The sequence below is a fragment of the Bufo bufo genome, chromosome 1 (assembly GCF_905171765.1).
Source record: "Bufo bufo chromosome 1, aBufBuf1.1, whole genome shotgun sequence".
NCBI classification, from domain to species: domain Eukaryota; kingdom Metazoa; phylum Chordata; class Amphibia; order Anura; family Bufonidae; genus Bufo; species Bufo bufo.
Window position 1 is genome coordinate 832552979 of NC_053389.1, and position 22658 is coordinate 832575636.

The 22658-nt window shown below is 47.3% G+C and overlaps 1 protein-coding gene across 1 annotated transcript; it reads right to left on the reverse strand.

Annotated features, from left to right (window-relative positions):
- Nucleotides 1–249: 249 nt before the first annotated feature.
- Nucleotides 250–1269, reverse strand: LOC120990245 (olfactory receptor 488-like). Its single transcript, XM_040418926.1, has one exon. It carries the CDS (start codon nucleotides 1267–1269, stop codon nucleotides 250–252), a length of 1020 nt encoding a protein of 339 aa, XP_040274860.1.
- Nucleotides 1270–22658: the final 21389 nt, after the last annotated feature.

Genomic DNA, 22658 nt, shown 5'->3' on the forward strand with positions numbered 1-22658 from the left:
GCTTCCAAAAGCGCATCAGAAAACCTGACAGTTGACAATGTTCTTACATCTCTTTAAGATACTTGCTAAAAAGTTTGCAAAAAATATATATACATACTTAACAAACTGTCATTCTAGTGAGAAGAGAAGATCTGATAATGAAGGTAATCTCTGAAGAAACATCTACTGCTTTGATAAAAATATTAGGAAGATACATGTATGTCTCAAAACATAATAGACAAAAAGGTTTGTTAACAAAGTAACCCATTTTCACATACGTGAAGCTGCATACATGACATCAGAGTACCTACTTGTCACAATGTTCGTTGCAATGTTCGTTGAAATTTCAATGAATCTCCCTTGAAGGGCAGAAGATATGCTGGTTTTTAACTTCTTAAAAGCCTGCTTAATGTCTCTATTACTCAGACTGTAGATAATAGGATTGAGAAGTGGAGTCACTACAGTGTAGAACAGGGAGAGGGTTTTCTTTACACCTTTCTTATTTGGGAGTAAATATATCATAATAAGTGAGCCGTAATATAAAGACACCACGGCCAGGTGAGAGCTGCAGGTGGAAAAGGTCTTCTGCCTCCCGGTCACAGATGGGATCTTCAGTATGGTGATAATAATATAAACATATGAGACCAGAATCACAATAAATGGAAAAACCACAATTGGCACTGCAAATAACATGTCTTCTAGTTTCATAAAAAATGTATCTGAGCAGGAAAGTTCAATTATGGGATCAAAATCACAGAAGAAATGGTCAATGATGTTTGGTCCACAGAACAACAAATGACTCATTGTTATTGCAACAGTCAATATAACAGCAAAAACCATCACCCAACACAAGAGAACAACTTTTATACAAAATGTGAGGTCCATGACTGAGGTGTAATGTAGAGGGTTACAGATGGCCTGATACCGGTCATAGGACATTACACTCAGAAGAAGACATTCAAAGGATTCTGAGGCTGAATAACAATAAAATTGAGTTACACATCCAATAAGAGACAGAGAACGTCCTTCATTCAACACAGTCTGAAGCGTGCTGGGTACAATGGTAAAAGTGAGGAGAATATCTGTGAAGGAGAGCTGTGTGAGGAAGAAGTACATGGGAGAGTGGAGCGATCTGCTGGAGGACACCAACAGAATGATGAGGAGGTTTACACATACCGTCACACAGAAGATGATCAGAAGCAGGAGAAAGAAGCAAATTTTAAGACTCTGTAAATTTTGAAATCCCAAAAGCAAGATCTCAGTCACCGTGCTGGAATTGCAGAACTGCATAGTCACAAAGACTTCAAAAGACCTTAACAATTAACAAAAAAACAAACAAACAAAAATTAAAAGTAAATGCTGAAGTTTATTTCTCTGTAGTTCACTAGTGTGAAAGAGCAGTTACTACTGATTGTCACTTAATCTTCAGCTGTCAATTTTTTTTGCAGGATAATGATGAGAATAATCCAGTTTTACTCTTTTTAAGTAGTTGAAAATGATAAGAAATATTTTTTATAGTAAAGTTTCACTGTAGACAAGGTAGGACGCTTTAGAAAACACATTTAAGAAAAATTAAGAAATGAACAAGTAAATGTTACCCTTTATATTTCCAAACCAGATCAGTCTAAATCTTCTGTATGCTGTATTACAGTGGGGAACACATAATAATACGGATTCCCCAGAGAATCTGAGGAGGAAGATTCATTTTCTTCTTTGTGTAATGGAGCGGATCAATGTTTTCTTGCCTGAGATAAAGACAATACATAAGGTTATTACTGATTATTTCCCTTTTATAGACAAAATATTAGAAAAAATGGTGTAACAAAGCCATGGAGATTTCACTAATGGTCTCTGAGGGGAACACTAACATTTTATTTTAATTTGACCTCTATAGATTTAAGAATATGAAATTTAAAAATGAAGTAGGAAAATGTTTCCATGTATTTTATATGAACAGTCATAGTAAAAAGAAAGTGAACCCTCCCAATAATTTGTATTTCTCAGGACCTGAATATCAGTTGTTTGGTCCTTACTCCTTATCTTGCATAAAATAAATTACCACGACTGACTTGAAAAGACACCGCACATTTCAATATGGAGTTTTTATTTTTTGGGCAAAAAGTAAACCACCGTTCAAAGAAAAGGTGGAAAGAAAAACACGTCCCTCCTTCCAAAATTATTGGGAGAGTATTTGGTAGAAAGGTGGCACTAATAAGATGCACACCTGTGTAATTTCTGCTCATTTCGGGTCTGTTCATTCAGAACAGCTTCACTTTTACATCTTACACCAGACAAGAGCTTTTGGATATAGCATTACACAACTCCGAATGTTTTATCAGCAACCTTCGACTCATCCATGAAATAAGAAAACCCGACGTTTCGCAGGCTATTCGGCCGACCGGAAGTGCTCGACGATGGCGCAGGGACCGCAAACAAAGGCGGGGGAAGTGCGATGGGCTAATAGCTAAGCTAAGGCTAACACCGCACCGGCTTTATTTACCCAGCATTTTCCTTGCTAATGTGCGGTCCCTGGTGAACAAAATGGATGAGTTACGACAGTTACGATCACTGACAACAGACACTTATGGATTGTTATGTCATGATATTCATAGAAACATGGCTACACAGTGGAATATCTGACAATGCTATTGAGCTAGACAGAATAGCAGATGATTCCGGTAAGACAAGAGGCAGAGGACTGTGCATTTATGTTAACAAGGCTTGGTGTACGAACTCTGTCATTGTTGGAAAACACTGCTCAGCTGACCTAGCGTATCTCATGGTTAAGTGTAGACCATTCTATCTGCCGAGGGAGTTCACCTTCACTATAATAACAGCTGCATATATCCCACCAGATGCTAATGCCAAGCATGCTATGAACGAACTTCATGCGGTCATCAGCAAAAAACAATCTGCACACCCTGAGGCTGCATTTATTGTAGCGGGTGACTTTAATCACTCGAACCTAAAGTGAGTTCTACCTAAATTTCATCAACATGTCTCCTGCCATACCAGAGGGGATAAAACCTTGGACCATGTCTATACAAACATTGTTGGAGCCTACAAGGCAACGCCCCTCCCCCACCTGGGACAGTCTGATGCCCTTTCTTTGTTTCTCACCCCCAAGTATTCACCGCTTATCAATCGTGTGAAACCATCAGTGAAGACAATCAAAGTGTGGCCAGCGGGGGTAGATTCTTTACTCCAGGACAGGTTTAAAGACACGGACTGGAGCATGTTTGCCTCTCAGGCCACCTGTGGTTCTCATACTAACATCGAGTCTTACACGTACTCACTACATCTGGAATACATCTACACCACAATTGACAATGTTACCACAGAAAAGCAGATCACAGTGTACCCAAATCAGAAACCATGGATGAACAAGGAAGTGCAGCTTCTACTAAAGGCATGTAACAATGACTTCAGATCAGTTGACGCTAAGACCTACAGTACGTCCAGGGCAGAACTGAAGAGGGGCATCAAGAAGGCTAAGCACAGCTACAAGCTGAAGGTGGAGGAACACTTTGTCAACTCTGACCCACGACGCATGTGGTTGGGCATTCAGGCCATCTCTGACTACAAGCCCAGCAATTCCACACAGACAGCCATAACTGTGTCCTCCCTCAATGAGCTAAATGACTCCTATGTACGATACGTTTATTTTAACAAGGACAACAAGGAAAAGTTTGTCAAAATCCTACCCTCTGATGACTGACATACCTTCACTCTCACTATTACAGATTTCCATAACACACTGAGCAGCATCAACGTTCGCAAGGCTGCTGGCCCTGACGGCATTTCTGGACGTGTGCTTCGAGCATGTGCTGAGCAGCTTGCAGGGGTCTTCACTGACATCTTCAACCTGTTGCTTGCCCAGGCAGTAGTACCATCGTGCTTCAAGACCACCTACATTGTGCCAGTGCCGAAACACTCATCACCAACGTGCCTGAATGACTACCGCCCTGTAGCACTCACGCACTAGTGTAGCTATAGGGGTCGCAGCGGTTGCAATTGCGACCGGGCCCCTAAACCAGGAGATCCACAGTAAATCTGTACCCCCCCTCATTGGTGGCAGCGGCAGTTCCGATCGGAGTCCCAGCAGTGTAATGCTGGGGCTTCGATCGGTTACCATGGCAGCAAGTCCTGTCTGCCATGGCCAGTTACTCTGCAGCATACTTACATGCGATGTGGCCGCCGGGCGCTCCTCCTTCTTGTAACTCATCACAGGTCTGTGCGGTGCATTGGTATAAGCATAAGCAATGCGCCGCACAGACCTGTGACAAGTTACAAGAAGAAGGAGCGCCAGGCGGCCACAGCGCATGTAAGTATGCTGCAGAGTAACTGGCCATGGCAGACAGGACTTCAGTAGCGTCCTGGCTGCCATGGTAACGGATGGGAGCCCCAGCATTACACTGCTGGGACTCCGATCGGAACTGCCGCTGCCACCAATGATAGGGTGGGGTCTGCACTGCCCACCAATGATTTTAATACAGGGGAGGGGGGGCACACTGCCCACCAATGATTTTAATACAGGGGAGGGGGGGCACACTGCCCACCAATGATTTTAATACAGGGGAGGGCACACTGCCCACCAATGATTTTAATACCGAGGGGAGGGGGTGCACTGCCCACCAATGATTTTAATACCGAGGGGGGGAGGGCACACTGCCCACCAATGATTTTAATACCGAGGGGGGGTGCACTGCCCACCAATGATTTTAATACCGAGGGGGGGGAGGGTGCACTGCCCATCAATGATTTTAATACCAAGGGGGGGGAGGGTGCACTGCCCACCAATGATTTTAAAAACCGAGGGGGGGGGCGCACTGCCCACCAATGATTTTAATACCGGGGGGGCACACTGGGGGCTGATGGAGATGGTACTGGGGGCTGGTGAGAGGCACTGGGGGCTGATGGAGAGGGTACTGGGGGCTGATAAGAGGCATTACGGGCTGATGGAGAGGCACTGGGGCTGGTGAGAGGGACTGGGGCTGATGGAGAGGCACTGGGGCTGGTGAGAGGCACTAGGGCTGATGGAGAGGCACTGGGGGCTGGTGAGAGGCACTGGGAGCTGATGGAGAGGCACTGGGGGCTGATGGAGAGGCACTGGGGCTGATGGAGAGGCACTGGGGGCTGGTGAGAGGCACTGGGGGCTGATGGAAAGGGACTGTGGACTGGTGAGAGGCACTGGGAGCTGATGGAGAGGCACTGGAGGCTGATGGAGAGGCGCTGGGGGCTGATGGAGAGGCACTCGGGGATGATGGAGATAGTACTGGGGGCTGGTGAGAGGCACTGGGGGCTGATGGAGAGGCACTGGGGGCTGATGAGAGGCACTGGGGGCTGGTGAGAGGCACTGGGAGCTGATGGAGAGGCACTGGGAGCTGGTGAGAGGCACTGGGGGCTGATGGAGAGGCACTGGGGGATGATGGAGAGGCACTGGAGGCTGGTGAGAGGCACTGGGGGCTGATGGAGAGGCACTGGGGGCTGGTGAGAGGCACTGGCGGCTGATGGAGAGGCACTGGGGGCTGATGGAGAGGCACTGGGGGCTGATGGAGAGGCTACTGGTGGCTGATATGAGACATGGGGCTCTTATCTGAGGTCTGATTGGGGGTAATTCATATTGGGGTCTGAGCTGAGGTGTTATCTGAGGTCTTATTGGGGTCTTATTAACATTGGGGATCTTATTGGGGCTGTTAGCTGAGGTCTGATTAACATTGGGGGTCTGATTGGTGGTCTGACCTGAGGTGTAATGACATTTTTTTATTTTCCGGAGCAGCTTGGAGAAAAAAGGCCTCACAGTCTCCCACACTCCGGCCCGGCCAAGCCTGTCAGCACCCCTGAGGCCAAGCCTGCCAGCACCCCTGAGGCCAAGCCAGCCAGCACCCCTGAGGCCAAGCCTGCCAGCACCCCTGAGGCCAAGCCTGCCAGCACCCCTGAGGCCAAAGAGCCAGCACCCCTGAGTCTTCAGAACTGTAAGTAAATTATATATAAGGGGAGCTTATAATATGAAAGAGACGAATTATGTCAGAGCGGCTCTTCACCTACACGTGTATCAGCACTAGATATATACCCTTTACTCTCCCTAATACCCAAACTACACAAGATACATATCCCTACCTTCTGTCTAATACACATACACACCCCACGATATGTACTTTCACCTTCTTGTGTTACAGACCCCTGTACAATTTAACAATCTTCTTTAATGCACAGACATTAAAATTCATACATTTCCTACACTGGCACAAATGCGTTGCCAGTGACCAACTGTCTGTGCTCAGTCCTACGCGTAACCGTTGCAAGTGCATGAGGAGCTGCGGATGTGGCGGCGAGGTCCGAGAGGTATGTGGGGGTGGGAGATCCGGGGGGCCCATACATTTTTTTTGCTATGGGGCCCAGTCATTTCTAGCTACGCCCCTGCACTCACGCCTATAGTTATGAAGTGCTTTGAGCGACTGATCCTGGCACACCTCAAGTTATGCTTGCCCCCCACACTGGATCCTCACCAATTTGCCTATCGAAGCAATAGGAGTACAGAGGATGCTGTATCTACAGCGCTTTACTGTGTACTCTCACACCTGGACAACAAGAATTCTTATGCAAGAATGCTGTTTGTTGACTTCAACTCAGAATTCAATACAGTCATTCCCTCCAAGTTTATCACTAAGCTTGTGGATCTTGGAATAAGTAACCCTATCTGTAACTGGATCATGGACTTTCTGACCAACAGACCCCAGAATGTTAGGTCAGGAAAAAACTGTTCCACCACCATCACACTTAACATGGGCACTCCACAAGGCTGTGTGCTGAGCCCGTTCCTCTACTCCCTTTTCACCTATGACTGCAGGCCTAGGTGTGGATCCAACTCCATCGTCAAGTTTGCAGATGACACCACAGTGATCGGTCTCATCAGTGACAATGATGAGTCTGACTATAAGGAAGAGTTAAAGCACCCAGCTGTGTGGTGCGCTGACAATAACCTGCTCCTGAATAGTGATGAGCGGCAGGGGCAATATTCAAATTTGCGATATTTCGCAAATATTTGGGAGAATATACGTCATAAATTCGCGAATCAGAGAGTTATATTATATTCTTGATTGCGAAAATCGGCAATGTAATATGCGCATGGGTCACTTTTGCTACATTTTTCAAGCTGCTAGAAGTTTCCTGAGACTGGAGAAAATTGTTTGGATGACAGAACATTACAAGAGCTTTATATGCAGATAGAGTGCTCCAATATATTTACGATTTCAAAAATCGGCAATTAATGATTCGCATATTTTAGCGCAATACATGCAACTTCACATTTTAGCAGGTCGGACTACATATTACTGATTGGTGCACTAAGTATTGTTATAAACTTGTGACATCTCAGCACTATGTCTGTAGCATGTATGTATGGACAGCAGAACCTATCACACTGCCTAACACCCTGCGCTGGAAACTTTCAGCTACACTATATCACTATCTAACCTACACTGACTATCTGTATTATATATATATACAAACCGGATTCCAAAAAAGTTGGGACACTAAACAAATTGTGAATAAAAACTGAATGCAATGATGTGGAGATGGCAAATGTCAATATTTTATTTGTAATAGAACGTAGATGACAGATCAAACGTTTAATCCGAGTAAATGTATCATTTTAAAGGAAAAATACGTTGATTCCAATTTTTACGGTGTCAACAAATCCCAAAAAAGTTGGGACAAGTAGCAATAAGAGGCTGGAAAAAGTAAATTTGAGCATAACGAAGAGCTGGAAGACCAATTAACACTAATTAGGTCAATTGGCAACATGATTGGGTATAAAAAGAGCTTCTCAGAGTGGCAGTGTCTCTCAGAAGCCAAGATGGGTAGAGGATCACCAATTCCCACAATGTTGCGCAGAAAGATAGTGGAGCAATATCAGAAAGGTGTTACCCAGCGAAAAATTGCAAAGACTTTGCATCTATCATCATCAACTGTGCATAACATCATCCGAATCTGGAACAATCTCTGTGCGTAAGGGTCAAGGCAGTAAAACCATACTGGATGCCCGTGATCTCCGGGCCCTTAAACGACACTGCACCACAAACAGGAATGCTACTGTAAAGGAAATCACAGAATGGGCTCAGGAATACTTCCAGAAACCATTGTCAGTGAACACAATCCACCGTGCCATCCGCCGTTGCCAGCTGAAACTCTTCAGTGCAAAGAAGAAGCCATTTCTAAGCAAGATCCACAAGCTCAGGCGTTTTCACTGGGCCAGGGATCATTTAAAATGGAGTGTGGCAAAATGGAAGACTGTTCTGTGGTCAGACGAGTCACGATTCGAAGTTCTTTTTGGAAATCTGGGACGCCATGTCATCCGGACCAAAGAGGACAAGGACAACCCAAGTTGTTATCAACGCTCAGTTCAGAAGCCAGCATCTCTGATGGTATGGGGTTGCATGAGTGCGTGTGGCATGGGCAGCTTGCATGTCTGGAAAGGCACCATCAATGCAGAAAAATATATTCAGGTTCTAGAACAACATATGCTCCCATCCAGACGTCATCTCTTTCAGGGAAGACCCTGCATTTTTCAACAAGATAATGCCAGACCACATTCTGCATCAATCACAACATCATGGCTGCGTAGGAGAAGGATCCGGGTACTGAAATGGCCAGTCTGCAGTCCAGATCTTTCACCTATAGAGAACATTTGGCGCATCATAAAGAGGAAGGTGCAACAAAGAAGGCCCAAGACGATTGAACAGTTAGAGGCCTGTATTAGACAAGAATGGGAGAGCATTCCTATTTCTAAACTTGAGAAACTGGTCCCCTCGGTCCCCAGACGTCTGTTGAGTGTTGTAAGAAGAAGGGGAGATGCCACACAGTGGTGAAAATGGCCTTGTCCCAACTTTTTGGGGATTTGTTGACACCGTGAAATTCTGATTCAACATATTTTTCCCTTAAAATGGTACATTTTCTCAGTTTAAACTTTTGTTCCGTGATTTATGTTCTATTCTGAATAAAATATTAGAAGTTGGCACCTCCACATCATTGCATTCAGTTTTTATTCACGATTTGTATAGTGTCCCAACTTTTTGGGAATCCGGTTTGTATAAGCTAACTAATAGGGATGAGCGAACCCGAACTGTATAGTTCGGGTTCGTACCGAATTTTGGGGTGTCCGTGACACGGACCCGAACCCGAACATTTTCGTAAAAGTCCGGGTTCGGGTTCGGTGTTCGGTGCTTACTTGGCGCTTTTTGAAAGGCTGCAAAGCAGCCAATCAACAAGCGTCATAATACTTGCCCCAAGAGGCCGTCACAGCCATGCCTACTATTGGCATGGCTGTGATTGGCCAGTGCAGCATGTGACCCAGCCTCTATTTAAGCTGGAGTCACGTAGCGCCGCACGTCACTCTGCTATGATCAGTATAGGGAGAGGTTGCAGCTGCGACGTTAGGGCGAGATTAGGCAGATTAACTCCTCCAAAAGACTTCATTCTGTGATGGATCTGCAGCTGTGGATCATTGAAGTGCTATTATTGACTTGCTCACTTTTTTGAGGCTGCCCAGAGCGTTTTTAGATCACTTTTTTTCTGGGGTGATCGGCGGCCATTTTGTGACTTGTGGTGCGCCAGCACAAGCTATCACCAAGTGTATTTAACCATCGATAGTGTGGTTATTTTGTGCTATATCCTACATCAGCTGCAGGGTGAGCCTGTGTCACGGAAGTGCATTTAACCATCAACAGTCTGGTTATTTTTTGGCCATATACTTTATCAGCTGCAGGCTGAGCCTGTGTCACCGAAGTGCATTTAACCATCAACAGTCTGGTAATTTTTTGGCCATATATTACATCTGGTGCAGGCTGAGCCTGTGTCACCCAAGTGCATTTAACCATCAACAGTGTGGTTATTTTTTGGCCATATACTACATCTGGTGCAGGCTGAGCCTGTGTCACCCAAGTGCATTTAACCATCAACAGTGTGGTTATTTTTTGGCCATATATTACATCAGGGGCAAGTTGAGCCTGTCACTCAGCGCCTAAAAAATAGACCTGACATTTCTATTCAACCAAATCTGTACTGTTTTAGCTGGTAAAGTTATTTGTAGTGACCGTAAAAGCACACTTTTTTTTCTGGGTTGAAAAACTATTCCCAAAATTGCCATTCTCAAAATAACTAGTTTCTGGTATTTGAGGCCTACTTGAAATCTATCCCAAAAAGAATATCTTACATTGAAGCTAGTGATAGTGTCATTCAGAAAAACCTAAGACACACGCTAGCGTGCTGATAGAAATCTGATTCTGTGATTAAACCTATACCTGTCACACAGCGCAAAAAAAAACAGGCCTCACATCTCTATTTAACCAAATCTGTACTGTTTTAGCTGGTCAAGTTATTTGTAGTGACCGTAAAAGCACACTTTTTTTCTGGGTTGAAAAACCATTCCCAAATTTGCCATTCTCAAAATAACTAGTTTCTGGTATTTGAGGCCTACTTGAAATCTATCCCAAAAAGAATATCTTACATTGAAGCTAGTGATAGTGTCATTCAGAAAAACCTAAGACACACGCTAGCGTGCTGATAGAAGTCTGATTCTGTGATTAAACCTTAACCTGTCACACAGCGCAAAAAAAAACAGGCCTCCCATCTCTATTTAACCAAATCTGTACTGTTTTAGCTGGTCAAGTTATTTGTAGTGACCGTAAAAGCACACTTTTTTTTCTGGGTTGAAAAACTATTCCCAAATTTGCCATTCTCAAAATTGTGGTGAACGGGAACAATGAGGAAAACATCTAGTAAGGGACGCGGACGTGGACATGGACATGGTCGTGGTGGTGTTAGTGGACCCTCTGGTGCTGGGAGAGGACGTGGCCGTTCTGCCACAGCCACACGTCCTAGTGTACCAACTACCTCAGGTCCCAGTAGCCGCCAGAATTTACAGGGATATTTGGTGGGGCCCAATGCCGTTCTAAGGATGGTAAGGCCTGAGCAGGTACAGGCATTAGTCAATTGGGTGGCCGACAGTGCATCCAGCACGTTCACATTATCTCCCACCCAGTCTTCTGCAGAAAGCGCATAGATGGCGCATGAAAACCAAGCCCATCAGTCTGTCACATCACCCCCATGCATATCAGGGAAACTGTCTGAGCCTCAAGTTATGCAGCAGTCTCTTAAGCTGTTTGAAGACTCTGCTGCCAGGGTTTCCCAAGGGCATCCACCTAGCTCTTCACCAGGGGTGGAAGAGATAGAATGCACTAGCGCACAACCACTTATGTTTCCTGATGATGATACCACCTCAGCACGTCTCTGATGATGACGAAACACAGGTGCCAACTGCTGCGTCTTTCTGCAGTGTGCAGACTAAACAGGAGGTCAGGGATCAAGACTGGGTGGAAGACGATGCAGGGGACGATGAGGTCCTAGACCCCACATGGAATGAAGGTCGTGCCACTGACTTTCACAATTCGGAGGAAGAGGCAGTGGTGAGACCGAGCCAACAGCGTAGCAAAAGAGGGAGCAGTGGGCAAAATCAGAACACCCGCCGCCAAGAGACTCCGCCTGCTACTGACCACCGCCATCTGGGACCGAGCACCCCAAAGGCAGCTTCAAGGAGTTCCCTGGCATGGCACTTCTTCAAACAATGTGCTGACGACAAGACCCGAGTGGTTTGCACGCTGTGCCATCAGAGCCTGAAGCGAGGCATTAACGTTCTGAACCTTAGCACAACCTGCATGACCAGGCACCTGCATGCAAAGCATGAACTGCAGTGGAGTAAACACCTTAGAAACAAGGAAGTCACTCAGGCTCCCCCTGCTGCCTCTTCTGCTGCTGCTGCCTCGGCCTCTTCTGCTGCTGCCGCCGCCTCGGCCTCTTCTGCTGCTGCTGCCGCCGCCTCGGCCTCTTCCTCTGGAGGAACGTTGGCACCTGCCGCCCAGCAAACATGGGATGTACCACCAACACCACCACCTGCGTCACCATGCATCTCAACCACGTCACACGGCAGCGTTCATCTCTCCATCTCACAAACATTTGAGAGAAAGCGTAAATTCCCACCTAGCCACCCTCGATCCCTGGCCCTCAATGCCAGCATTTCTAAACTACTGGCCTATGAAATGCTGTCATTTAGGCTGGTGGACACACACAGCTTCAAACAGCTTATGTCACTTGCTGTCCCACAGTATGTTGTTCCCAGCCGCCACTACTTCTCCAAGAGAGCCGTGCCTTCCCTGCACAAACAAGTGTCCGATAAAATCAAGTTTGCACTGCGCAACGCCATCTGTGGCAAGGTCCACCTAACCACAGATACGTGGACCAGTAACCACGGCCAGGGACGCTATATCTCCCTAACTGCACACTGGGTAAATGTAGTGGCGGCTGGGCCCCAGGCGGAGAGCTGTTTGGCGCACGTCCTTCCGCCGCCAAGGATCGCAGGGCAACATTCTTTGCCTCCTGTCTCCTCCTCCTCCTACTCAGCTTCCTCCTCCTCTTCTTCCACCTGCTCATCCAGTCAGCCACACACCTTCACCACCAACTTCAGCACAGCACGGGGTAAACGTCAGCAGGCCATTCTGAAACTCATATGTTTGGGGGACAGGCCCCACACCGCACAGGAGTTGTGGCGGGGTATAGAACAACAGACCGACGAGTGGTTGCTGCCGGTGAGCCTCAAGCCCGGCCTGGTGGTGTGCGATAATGGGCGAAATCTCGTTGCAGCTCTGGGACTAGCCGGTTTGACGCACATCCCTTGCCTGGCGCATGTGCTGAATTTGGTGGTGCAGAAGTTCATTCGCAACTACCCCGACATGTCAGAGCTGCTGCATAAAGTGCGGGCTGTCTGTTCGCGCTTCCGGCGTTCACACCCTGCCGCTGCTCGCCTGTCTGCGCTACAGCGTAACTTCGGCCTTCCCGCTCACCGCCTCATATGCGAAGTACCCACCAGGTGGAACTCCACCTTGCATATGCTGGAGAGACTGTGCGAGCAGCAGCAGGCCATAGTGGAGTTTCAGCTGCAGCACGCACGGGTCAGTCGCACTGTGGATCAGACACACTTCACCACCAATGACTGGGCCTCCATGAGAGACCTGTGTGCCCTGTTGCGCTGTTTCGAGTACTCCACCAACATGGCCAGTGGCGATGACGCCGTTATCAGCGTTACAATACCACTTCTATGTCTCCTTGAGAAAACACTTAGGGCGATGATGGAAGAGGAGGTGGCCCAGGAGGAAGAGGAGGAAGAGGGGTCATTTTTAGCACTTTCAGGCCAGTCTCTTCAAAGTGACTCAGAGGGAGGTTTTTTGCAACACCAGAGGCCAGGTACAAATGTGGCCAGACAGGGTCCACTACTGGAGGACGAGGAGGAAGAGGATGAGGAGGAGGTGGAGGAGGATGAGGATGAAGCATGTTCACAGCGGGGTGGCACCCAAAGCAGCTCAGGCCCATCACTGGTGCGTGGCTGGGGGGAAACACAGGACGATGACGATACGCCTCCCACAGAGGACAGCTTGTCCTTACCTCTGGGCAGCCTGGCACACATGAGCGACTACATGCTGCAGTGCCTGCGCAACGACAGCAGAGTTGCCCACATTTTAACGTGTGCGGAATACTGGGTTGCCACCCTGCTGGATCCCCGGTACAAAGACAATGTGCCCACCTTACTTCCTACACTGGAGCGTGATAGGAAGATGTGCGAGTACAAGCGCACGTTGGTAGACGCGCTACTGAGAGCATTCCCAAATGTCACAGGGGAACCAGTGGAAGCCCAAGGCGAAGGCAGAGGAGGAGCAAGAGGTCGCCAACGCAGCTGTGTCACGGCCAGCTCCTCTGAGGGCAGGGTTAGCATGGCAGAGATGTGGAAAAGTTTTGTCACCACGCCACAGCTAACTGCACCACCACCTGATACGGAACGTGTTAGCAGGAGGCAACATTTCACTAACATGGTGGAACAGTACCTGTGCACACACCTCCACGTACTGACTGATGGTTCGGCCCCATTCAACTTCTGGGTCTCCAAATTGTCCACGTGGCCAGAGCTAGCCTTTTATGCCTTGGAGGTGCTGGCCTGCCCGGCGGCCAGCGTTTTGTCTGAACGTGTATTCAGCACGGCAGGGGGCGTCATTACAGACAAACGCAGCCGCCTGTCTACAGCCAATGTGGACAAGCTGACGTTCATAAAAATGAACCAGGCATGGATCCCACAGGACCTGTCCATCCCTTGTGCAGATTAGATATTAACTACCTCCCCTTAACAATATATTATTCTACTCCAGGGCACTTCCTCATTCAATACTATTTTTAATTTCATTTTACCATTATATTGCGGGGCAACCCAAAGTTGAATGAACCTCTCCTCTGTCTGGGTGCCGGGGCCTAAATGTGTGACAGTGGCCTGTTCCAGTGGTGGGTGACGTGAAGCCTGATTCTCTGCTATGACATGAAGACTTATTCTGTGCTGACATGAAGCCAGATTCTCTGTTACGCGACCTCTCTCCTCTGCCTGGGTGCCTGGGCCTAAATATGTGACAGTGGCCTGTTCCATTGGTGGGTGACGTGAAGCATGATTCTCTGCTACAACATGAAGACTGATTCTGTGCTGACATGAAGCCAGATTCTCTGTTACGCGACCTCTCTCCTCTGTCTGTCTGGGTGCCGGGGCCTAAATATGTGACAGTGGCCTGTTCCAGTGGTGGGTGACGTGAAGCCTGATTCTCTGCTATGACATGAAAACAGATTCTGCGCTGACATAAGGCCAGATTCTCTGTTACGGGACCTCTCTCCTCTGCCTGGGTGCCTGGGCCTAAATGTGTGACAGTGGCCTGTTCCAGTGGTGGGTGACGTGAAGCCTGATTCTCTGCTATGACATGAAGACAGATTCTGCGCTGATATATAAGCCAGATTCTCTGTTACGGGACCTCTCTCCTCTGCCTGGGTGCCTGGGCCTAAATGTGTGACAGTGGCCTGTTCCAGTGGTGGGTGACGTGAAGCCTGATTCTCTGCTATGACATGAAGACAGATTCTGCGCTGACATAAGGCCAGATTCTCTGTTACGGGACCGCTCTCCTCTGTCTGTGTGCCGGGGCCTAAATGTGTGACAGTGGCCTGTTCCAGTGGTGGGTGACGTGAAGCCTGATTCTCTGCTATGACATGAAGACAGATTCTGCGCTGACATAAGGCCAGATTCTCTGTTACGGGACCGCTCTCCTCTGTCTGGGTGCCGGGCCCTAAATGTTTGACAGTGGCCTGTTCCAGTGGTGGGTGACGTGAAGCCTGATTCTCTGCTATGACATGAATACAGATTCTGCGCTGACATAAGGCCAGATTCTCTGTTACGGGACCTCTCTCCTCTGCCTGGGTGCCTGGGCCTAAATGTGTGACAGTGGCCTGTTCCAGTGGTGGGTGACGTGAAGCCTGATTCTCTGCTATGACATGAAGACAGATTCTGCGCTGACATAAGGCCAGATTCTCTGTTACGGGACCGCTCTCCTCTGTCTGGGTGCCGGGCCCTAAATGTTTGACAGTGGCCTGTTCCAGTGGTGGGTGACGTGAAGCCTGATTCTCTGCTATGACATGAAGACAGATTCTGCGCTGACATAAGGCCAGATTCTCTGTTACGGGACCTCTCTCCTCTGCCTGGGTGCCTGGGCCTAAATGTGTGACAGTGGCCTGTTCCAGGGGTGGGTGACGTGAAGCCTGATTCTCTGCTATGACATGAAGACAGATTCTGCGCTGATATAAGGCCAGATTCTCTGTTACGGGATCTCTCTCCTCTGCCTGGGTGCCTGGGCCTAAATGTGTGACAGTGGCCTGTTCCAGTGGTGGGTGACGTGAAGCCTGATTCTCTGCTAAGACATGAATACAGATTCTGCGCTGACATAAGGCCAGATTCTCTGCTATGGCATGAAGAGACTGATTCTCTGCTGACATGAAGCCAGATTCATTGCTATGGCATGAAGAGACTGATTCTCTGCTGACGTGAAGCCAGATTCTCTGCTATGAGACCTCTGTCCAATTGATATTGGTTCATTTTTATTTTTTTTATTTTTATTTTAATTTATTTCCCTATCCACATTTGTTTGCAGGGGATTTACCTACATGTTGCTGCCTTTTGCAGCCCTCTAGCTCTTTCCTGGGCTGTTTTACAACCTTTTTAGTGCCCAAAAGTTCGGGTCCCCATTGACTTCAATGGGGTTCAGGACGAAGTTCGGGTCGGGTTCGGATCCCGAACCTGAACATTTCCGGGAAGTTCGGCCGAACTTCTCGAACCCGAACATCCAGGTGTTCGCTCAACTCTACTAACTAACTAACTAACTAACTAACTAACTAACTAACTATCTAATGTAAAGCACAGCAAAGCACAGAGCACAGCAATGACACTGCTCTCTCTCTCAGAACTGCAAAAAACTGCAGAAAATGACTGCCGGGTGAGTTTCTTATATAGTAAGGCCTCATGCACACGACCGTTGTGTGCATCCGTGGCCGTTGTGCCGTTTTCCGTGATTTTCTGCGGACCCATTGACTTTCAATGAGTCCGTTGAAAACTCGGAAAATGCACCGTTGTTCATCCGCGGCTGTGATCCGTGTTTCCTGTCCGTCAAAAAAATATGACCTGTCCTATTTTTTTGACAGACAATGGTTCACGGACCCATTCAAGTCAATGGGTCCGTGAAAAAACACGGATGCACACAAGATTGGCATCCGCGTCCGTGGTCCGTGGCCGTAGGCTACTTTCACACAGACGGATCCGCAGATCCGTCTGCATAAAAGCTAAAAGCTTTTTCAGAGCTGAGTTTTCACTTCGTGAAAACTCAGATCCGACAGTATATTCTAACACATAGTGATGGGAATGCTTCTAGTTAGAATATACTACGAACTGTGTACATGACTGCCCCCTGCTGCCTGGCAGCACCCGATCTCTTACAGGGGGCTGTGATCTGCACAATTAACCCCTCAGGTGCTGCACCTGAGGGGTTAATTGTGCGTATCATAGCCCCCTGTAAGAGATTATGTGCTGCCAGGCAGGAGGGGGCACACCCCCCTCCCTCCCAAGTTTTAAATTCATTTGTGGCCAATGGGCCCCCCCTCCCTCCCCTGTAGTACTGTAGATTCATTGGTGGCCAGTGGGCCCCCCCTCCCTCCCCTGTAATACTGTCCATTCATTGGTGGCCAGTGGGCCCCCCTCCCTCCCCCTCCTAATTAAAATCTCCCCCCCCCCTATCGTTGGTGGCAGCGGAGAGTTCCGATCGGAGTCCAAGTTTAATCGCTTGGGCTCAGATCGGTAACCATGGCAACCAGGACGCTACTGCATTCCTGGTTGCCATGGTTACTTAGCAATTTTTAGAAGCATTATACTTACCTGCGAGCTGCGATGTCTGTGACCGGCCGGGCGCTCCTCCTACTGGTAAGTGACAGGTCTGTGCTATAAGCAATGTGCCGCACAGACCTTTCACTTACCAGTAGGAGGAGCGCAGTAGCGTCCTGGTTGCCATGGTTACCGATCAGAGCCCCAGCGATTAAACTGGGACTCCGATCGGAACTCTCCGCTGCCACCAATGATGGGGGGTCTGTCATTTTAATTAGGGGGGGGAAGAGGGGGGGGCGGCCGCACTGGCCACCAATGTGTTAAATACAAGGGAGGGAGGGAGGGGGGGCCGGCCGCACTGGCCACCAATGTGTTAAATACAAGGGAGGGAGGGGGGCCCGGCCGCACTGGCCACCAATGAGTTAAATACAGGGGAGGGAGGGGGGGCCGCACTGGCCACCAATGAGTTAAATACGGGGGGGGGAGGGGGGTTTGCCCCCTGCTGCCTGGCAGCACCTGCCAGGCAGCAGGGGGCAGTCATGTACACAGTTCTTTTAGTATATTCTAACCTGAAGCGTCCCCATCACCATGGGAACGCCTCTGTGTTAGAATATACTGTCGGATCTGAGTTTCACGATCTAACTAAAATCCGATGGTATATTCTAACATAGAGGCGTTCCCATGGTGATGGGGACGCTTCAAGTTAAAATATACCATCGGATTGGAGAAAACTCAGAGTGATGGTATAAAAGGGACTCCTGACTTTACATTGAAAGTTAATGGGGGACGGATCCGTTTGCAATTGCACCATATTGTGTCAACATCAAACGGATCCGTCCCCATTGACTTGCATTGTAATTCAGGACGGATCCGTTTGGCTCCGCACGGCCAGGCGGACACCAAAACGGCTTTTTTTTCATGTCCGTGGATCCTCCAAAAATCAAGGAAGACCCACGGACGAAAAAACGGTCACGGATCACGGACCCCGTTTTTGTGGACCTTAAAAGAAAACGGTCGTGTGCATGAGGCCTAAGGGGTAGGCAACTTTCCTATTGGTTGCTAGGGATGTTGCTAAGCTCAGACAAAGACATTGCTGCCTTCTCATTGGCCCACAAGAAAAAAGCAGGGAGGGATCATGGGTTCAGATGAAAAAAAAATCTAGAATATTTGCGAATACGTATATATCAAACTATATTCTAAATCTTTGCGAATTCTTAAAGTGGCGATATTCAAGATTAAAATTTGCGATTCGAATATCCGCGCCCAACACTACTCCTGAATACCAGCAAGATAAAAGAGCTCATTGTGGACTTTAGGAAGGAGAAGAGGAACACCCATGACTCCATCCACATAAATGGCACAGCTGTTGAACGGGTTTCCAGCTTCAAGTTCCTGGGGACACACATCTCTGAGAATCTGTCCTGGTCAACCAACATCTCCAGCCTGGTCAAGAAGGCACATCAGAGCCTCTTTTTCTATCGCTATGCGATAGAGAGCATCCTGACCAACTGTTTCACAGTCTGGTATGGGAATTGTTCTGTTGCTGACCGCAAGGCACTGCAGCGGGTTGTAAACACTGCTCAACACATCACAGGGACTCCACTTCCTGCCATTGAGGATGTTCACAAGAAGAGATGTCTACGACGGTCACGCATCATTCTTAGGGACTCCTCTCATCCTGTCAATAATCTCTTCCAGCTCCCCCCCTCCAGAAGGCAGCACAGGACCCAGCTGTCACCCATCCACACTCACTTAACCTTCTACACTTTTCCTCCCCTCCATCCCTTTATGATCACTGGACCATGATCATGACTGTCATTCATTCTCAACATTCACTGTAAGTTCACATTGGTTACTGCTACAGTTTGGGACACTTGCTAAAGTTAGGATACTTGTACATCTGTATATTTGCCCATTTGTATAGCAATATAGAACAGTTCATCTGTATATATTGTAGGAAGGCGCAAGGTTCCGTCATTGACGGAAGGTATGTGTCACCGAGGTTCCTGGCCTCAATTAAGTAAGAGCCGGTATTTTCAGGTGTCAGCGGCAGCTAATGCTGATTGACACTTTGCTATTTTAGTATGGCTGTATAGCCAATCCGGGACGGCTCTTACTGGGAGTAGTCAAAGTGATGGGTGAGTGACTACTCCCCATGTTCCAGGCCGGGTCTTGACTGGCCTATAAAAAACCCAGCCAGCAGTGACAGCTGTGAGTGATCACCTCTCTCTGACAGAGGAGCTCTGGCAATCGCTGGTGTGGGAACTGAGCCCTGTGCTGGGCTTAAAAGCTGAGACCTGTGTGTCAGGAGAGCAGGCCACCTAAAGCCTACATTTTGACTGCTGGAGGCAGAACTGCCTACAAGATGATGTTTTTTTGTTATGCAGGAACTTTCTACTTGGTGTGAACAAACACCAACCTTTCAAAGAGTGTTTTTTGTTTAACCTTATGTGTGAATAAACACGGACATTTGAATTACGAACTTTGCCTCTGTACTGCACCCGATTATCCCAACTACCAGAGCGAATCCCCACAATATGTTTACATCATCACATCTGCATATATGTATTGTGGGGATTTGCTCTGGTAGACAGGCTAGCGGACGCAGTACAGAGGCAACCACAAAGTCTTTAACTTAAACAGTTCAGTGTTTTATTCACACATAAGGAAAAACAAAAAGTAACGGTTTGCAGTCTTGGTGTTTGTTCACACCATAAAAAGTCCACAGAACAAAAGCCTTCACCTGGTCAGAAGTTTTTCCACCCGCAGTCCACAGCAGGCTTTTTAGGGCCTGTTTTCCAGCAGGCGTCTCTCAGCCCTTTAGCACGGCACAAGTTCTCAGTTCCCAAACACACAGAGACTGACAGCGCTCCACTGTCAGAGAGGAGTAGTCCAAACCCAGCTGACCCTTGAAATTACCGACTCTTACCTCACCGAGGCCAGGAACCTCGGTGACACATACCTTCAGTTAATGATGGCCTCTTGCGCCTTTCTACAGAATATATAGCTAAAAGAATGGGGGGCACTCAATAACTAGTAATACCTGGACTATTATAAATGTACCAGTAGTATAAACCCCTTTATTCCCAAAAAAGTTAGAAACCTATAGACAATAAAATGGACTATATCTCAGATCAATACAGACCTAAACCAATTAAAAACCATAGATAATAAAACCAATTGTTTGTGCAGTCCTTATCAACTATCTCCTTAAATATATATATATATATATATATATATTTACGTATATATATTATGAGTATTGCACAGTGTGGTTCCAGGTTGTATGAATAGACCCCTACTATTGGGGTATAATCCTCCCACAAATATTGGGGGTACTGACCGAAGGTATATCGAAATGTACGGTCAATCAGCTGTATGTATGTGAAATTAAAATAAGTTGCAACTGTATATTCAGTACTTTACCACTCCGCGCGCGTGCCGCCAATTCTGTCTTCTGTTATACTTTAATGTCCGAAACCTCCTAGGAGATGTATTTTTCCTTTGCTCTGCCAGGACCTACGCGGCGTCCCACGAGGTCTGCAGTCCTCCTTGTGGCGTCCCACGTGACGGAGGCATTAAATGTGACCTATAAACTGTGCAACTCAAGTGAAAAACAAACTGAAATATTTTAGGTGGAGGGAAGAAAACAAAAAACACTAAAATAATGTGGTTGCATAAGTGTGCACACCCTCTTACAACTGGTTATGTAGCTGTGTTCAGAATTAAGCAATCACATTCACAATCCTGTTAAATAGGAGTCGGCATACACCGGCCATCATTTAAAGTGCCTCTGATTAACCCCAAATAAAGTTCAGCTGCTCTAGTTGGTCTTTCCTGAAATGTTCTTAGTCGCATCCCACAGCAGAAGCCTTGGTCCACAGAGAGCTTCCAAAGCATTATTGTTAAAAGGTATCAGTCAGGAGAAGGGGACAAAATAATTTCCAAGGCATTAGATCTACCATGGAAAACAGTGAAGACAGTCATCATCAAGTGGAGAAAATATGGCACAACAGTGACATTACCAAGAACTGGACGTCCCTCCAAAATTAATGAAAAGACGAGAAGAAAACTGGTCTGGGAGGCGACCAAGAGGCCTACAGCAACATTAAAGGAGCTGCAGGAATATCTCTGGCAAGTACTGGCTGTGTGGTACATGTGACAACAATCTCCCGTATTCTTCATATGTCTGGGCTATGGAGTAGATTGGCAAGACAAAAGCCTTTTCTTACAAAGTAAAACATCCAAGCCAGGCTACATTTTGCAAAAACACATCTGAAGTCTTCCAAAAGCTTGTGGGAAAAGGTGTTATGGTCTGATGAAACCAAGGTTGAACTTTTTGGCAATAATTCCAAAAGATATGTTATGCCCAAAAACAATACTGCACATCACCAAAAGAACCCCATCCCCACAGTGAAGCATGGTGGTGGCAGCATCATACCAAGGGGCTGTTTTTCTTCAGCTGGAACTGGGGCCTTAGTTAAGCTAGAGGGAATTATGAACAGTTCCAAATAACAGTCAATATTGGCACAAAACTTTCAGGCTCCTGCTAGAAAGCGGAACGTGAAGAGGAACTTCATCTTTCAGCATGACCCAAATCATACATCCAAATCAACAAAGAAATGGCTTCACCAAAAAAAGAATTACGTTTTGGAATGGCCCAGCCAGAGCCCAGACCTGAATCCGATTGACAATCTGTGGGGTGATCTGAAGAGGGCTGTGCACAGGAGATGCCCTCGCAGTCTGACAGATTTGGAGTGTTTTTGTAAAAAAGAGTGGGCAAATCTTGGCAAGTCAAAATGTGCCATGCTGGTAGACTCATACCCAAAAAGACTGAGCGCTGTAATAAAATCAAAAGGTGCTTCAGTATTAGCAAAGTATTAGTTTAAGGGTGTGCACACTTATGCAAACATATTATTTTATTTTTTATTTTTTATTTCCTCTACCTAAAAGATTTCAGTTTGTTTTTCAATTGAGTGGTACAGATTATAGGTCACATTAAGGCTCCATTCACACGTCCGCAAAATGGGTCCGCATCCGTTCCGCAATTTTGCGGAACGGGTGCGGACCCATTCATTCTCTATGGGGACTGAATGGATGCTGACAGCACACAGTGTGCTGTCCGCATCCGCATTTGCGGTGCGCGGCCCCGATCTTTGGGTCCGCAGCTCCGCAAAAAGATAGAGCATGTCCTATTCTTGTCCACAGCTTGCGGACAAGAATAGGCATTTCTATGGGGGTGCCGGGCTGGTCTGTTGCGGACCCGCAATTTGCGGGTCCGCAACACACCACGGACGTGTGAATGCAGCCTAAAGGTGGAAAAAGTTCTGAAATGATTTATCTTTGTCTAATTTTTTTACATCACAGAAACCTGACATTTTAACAGGAGTGTGTAGACTTT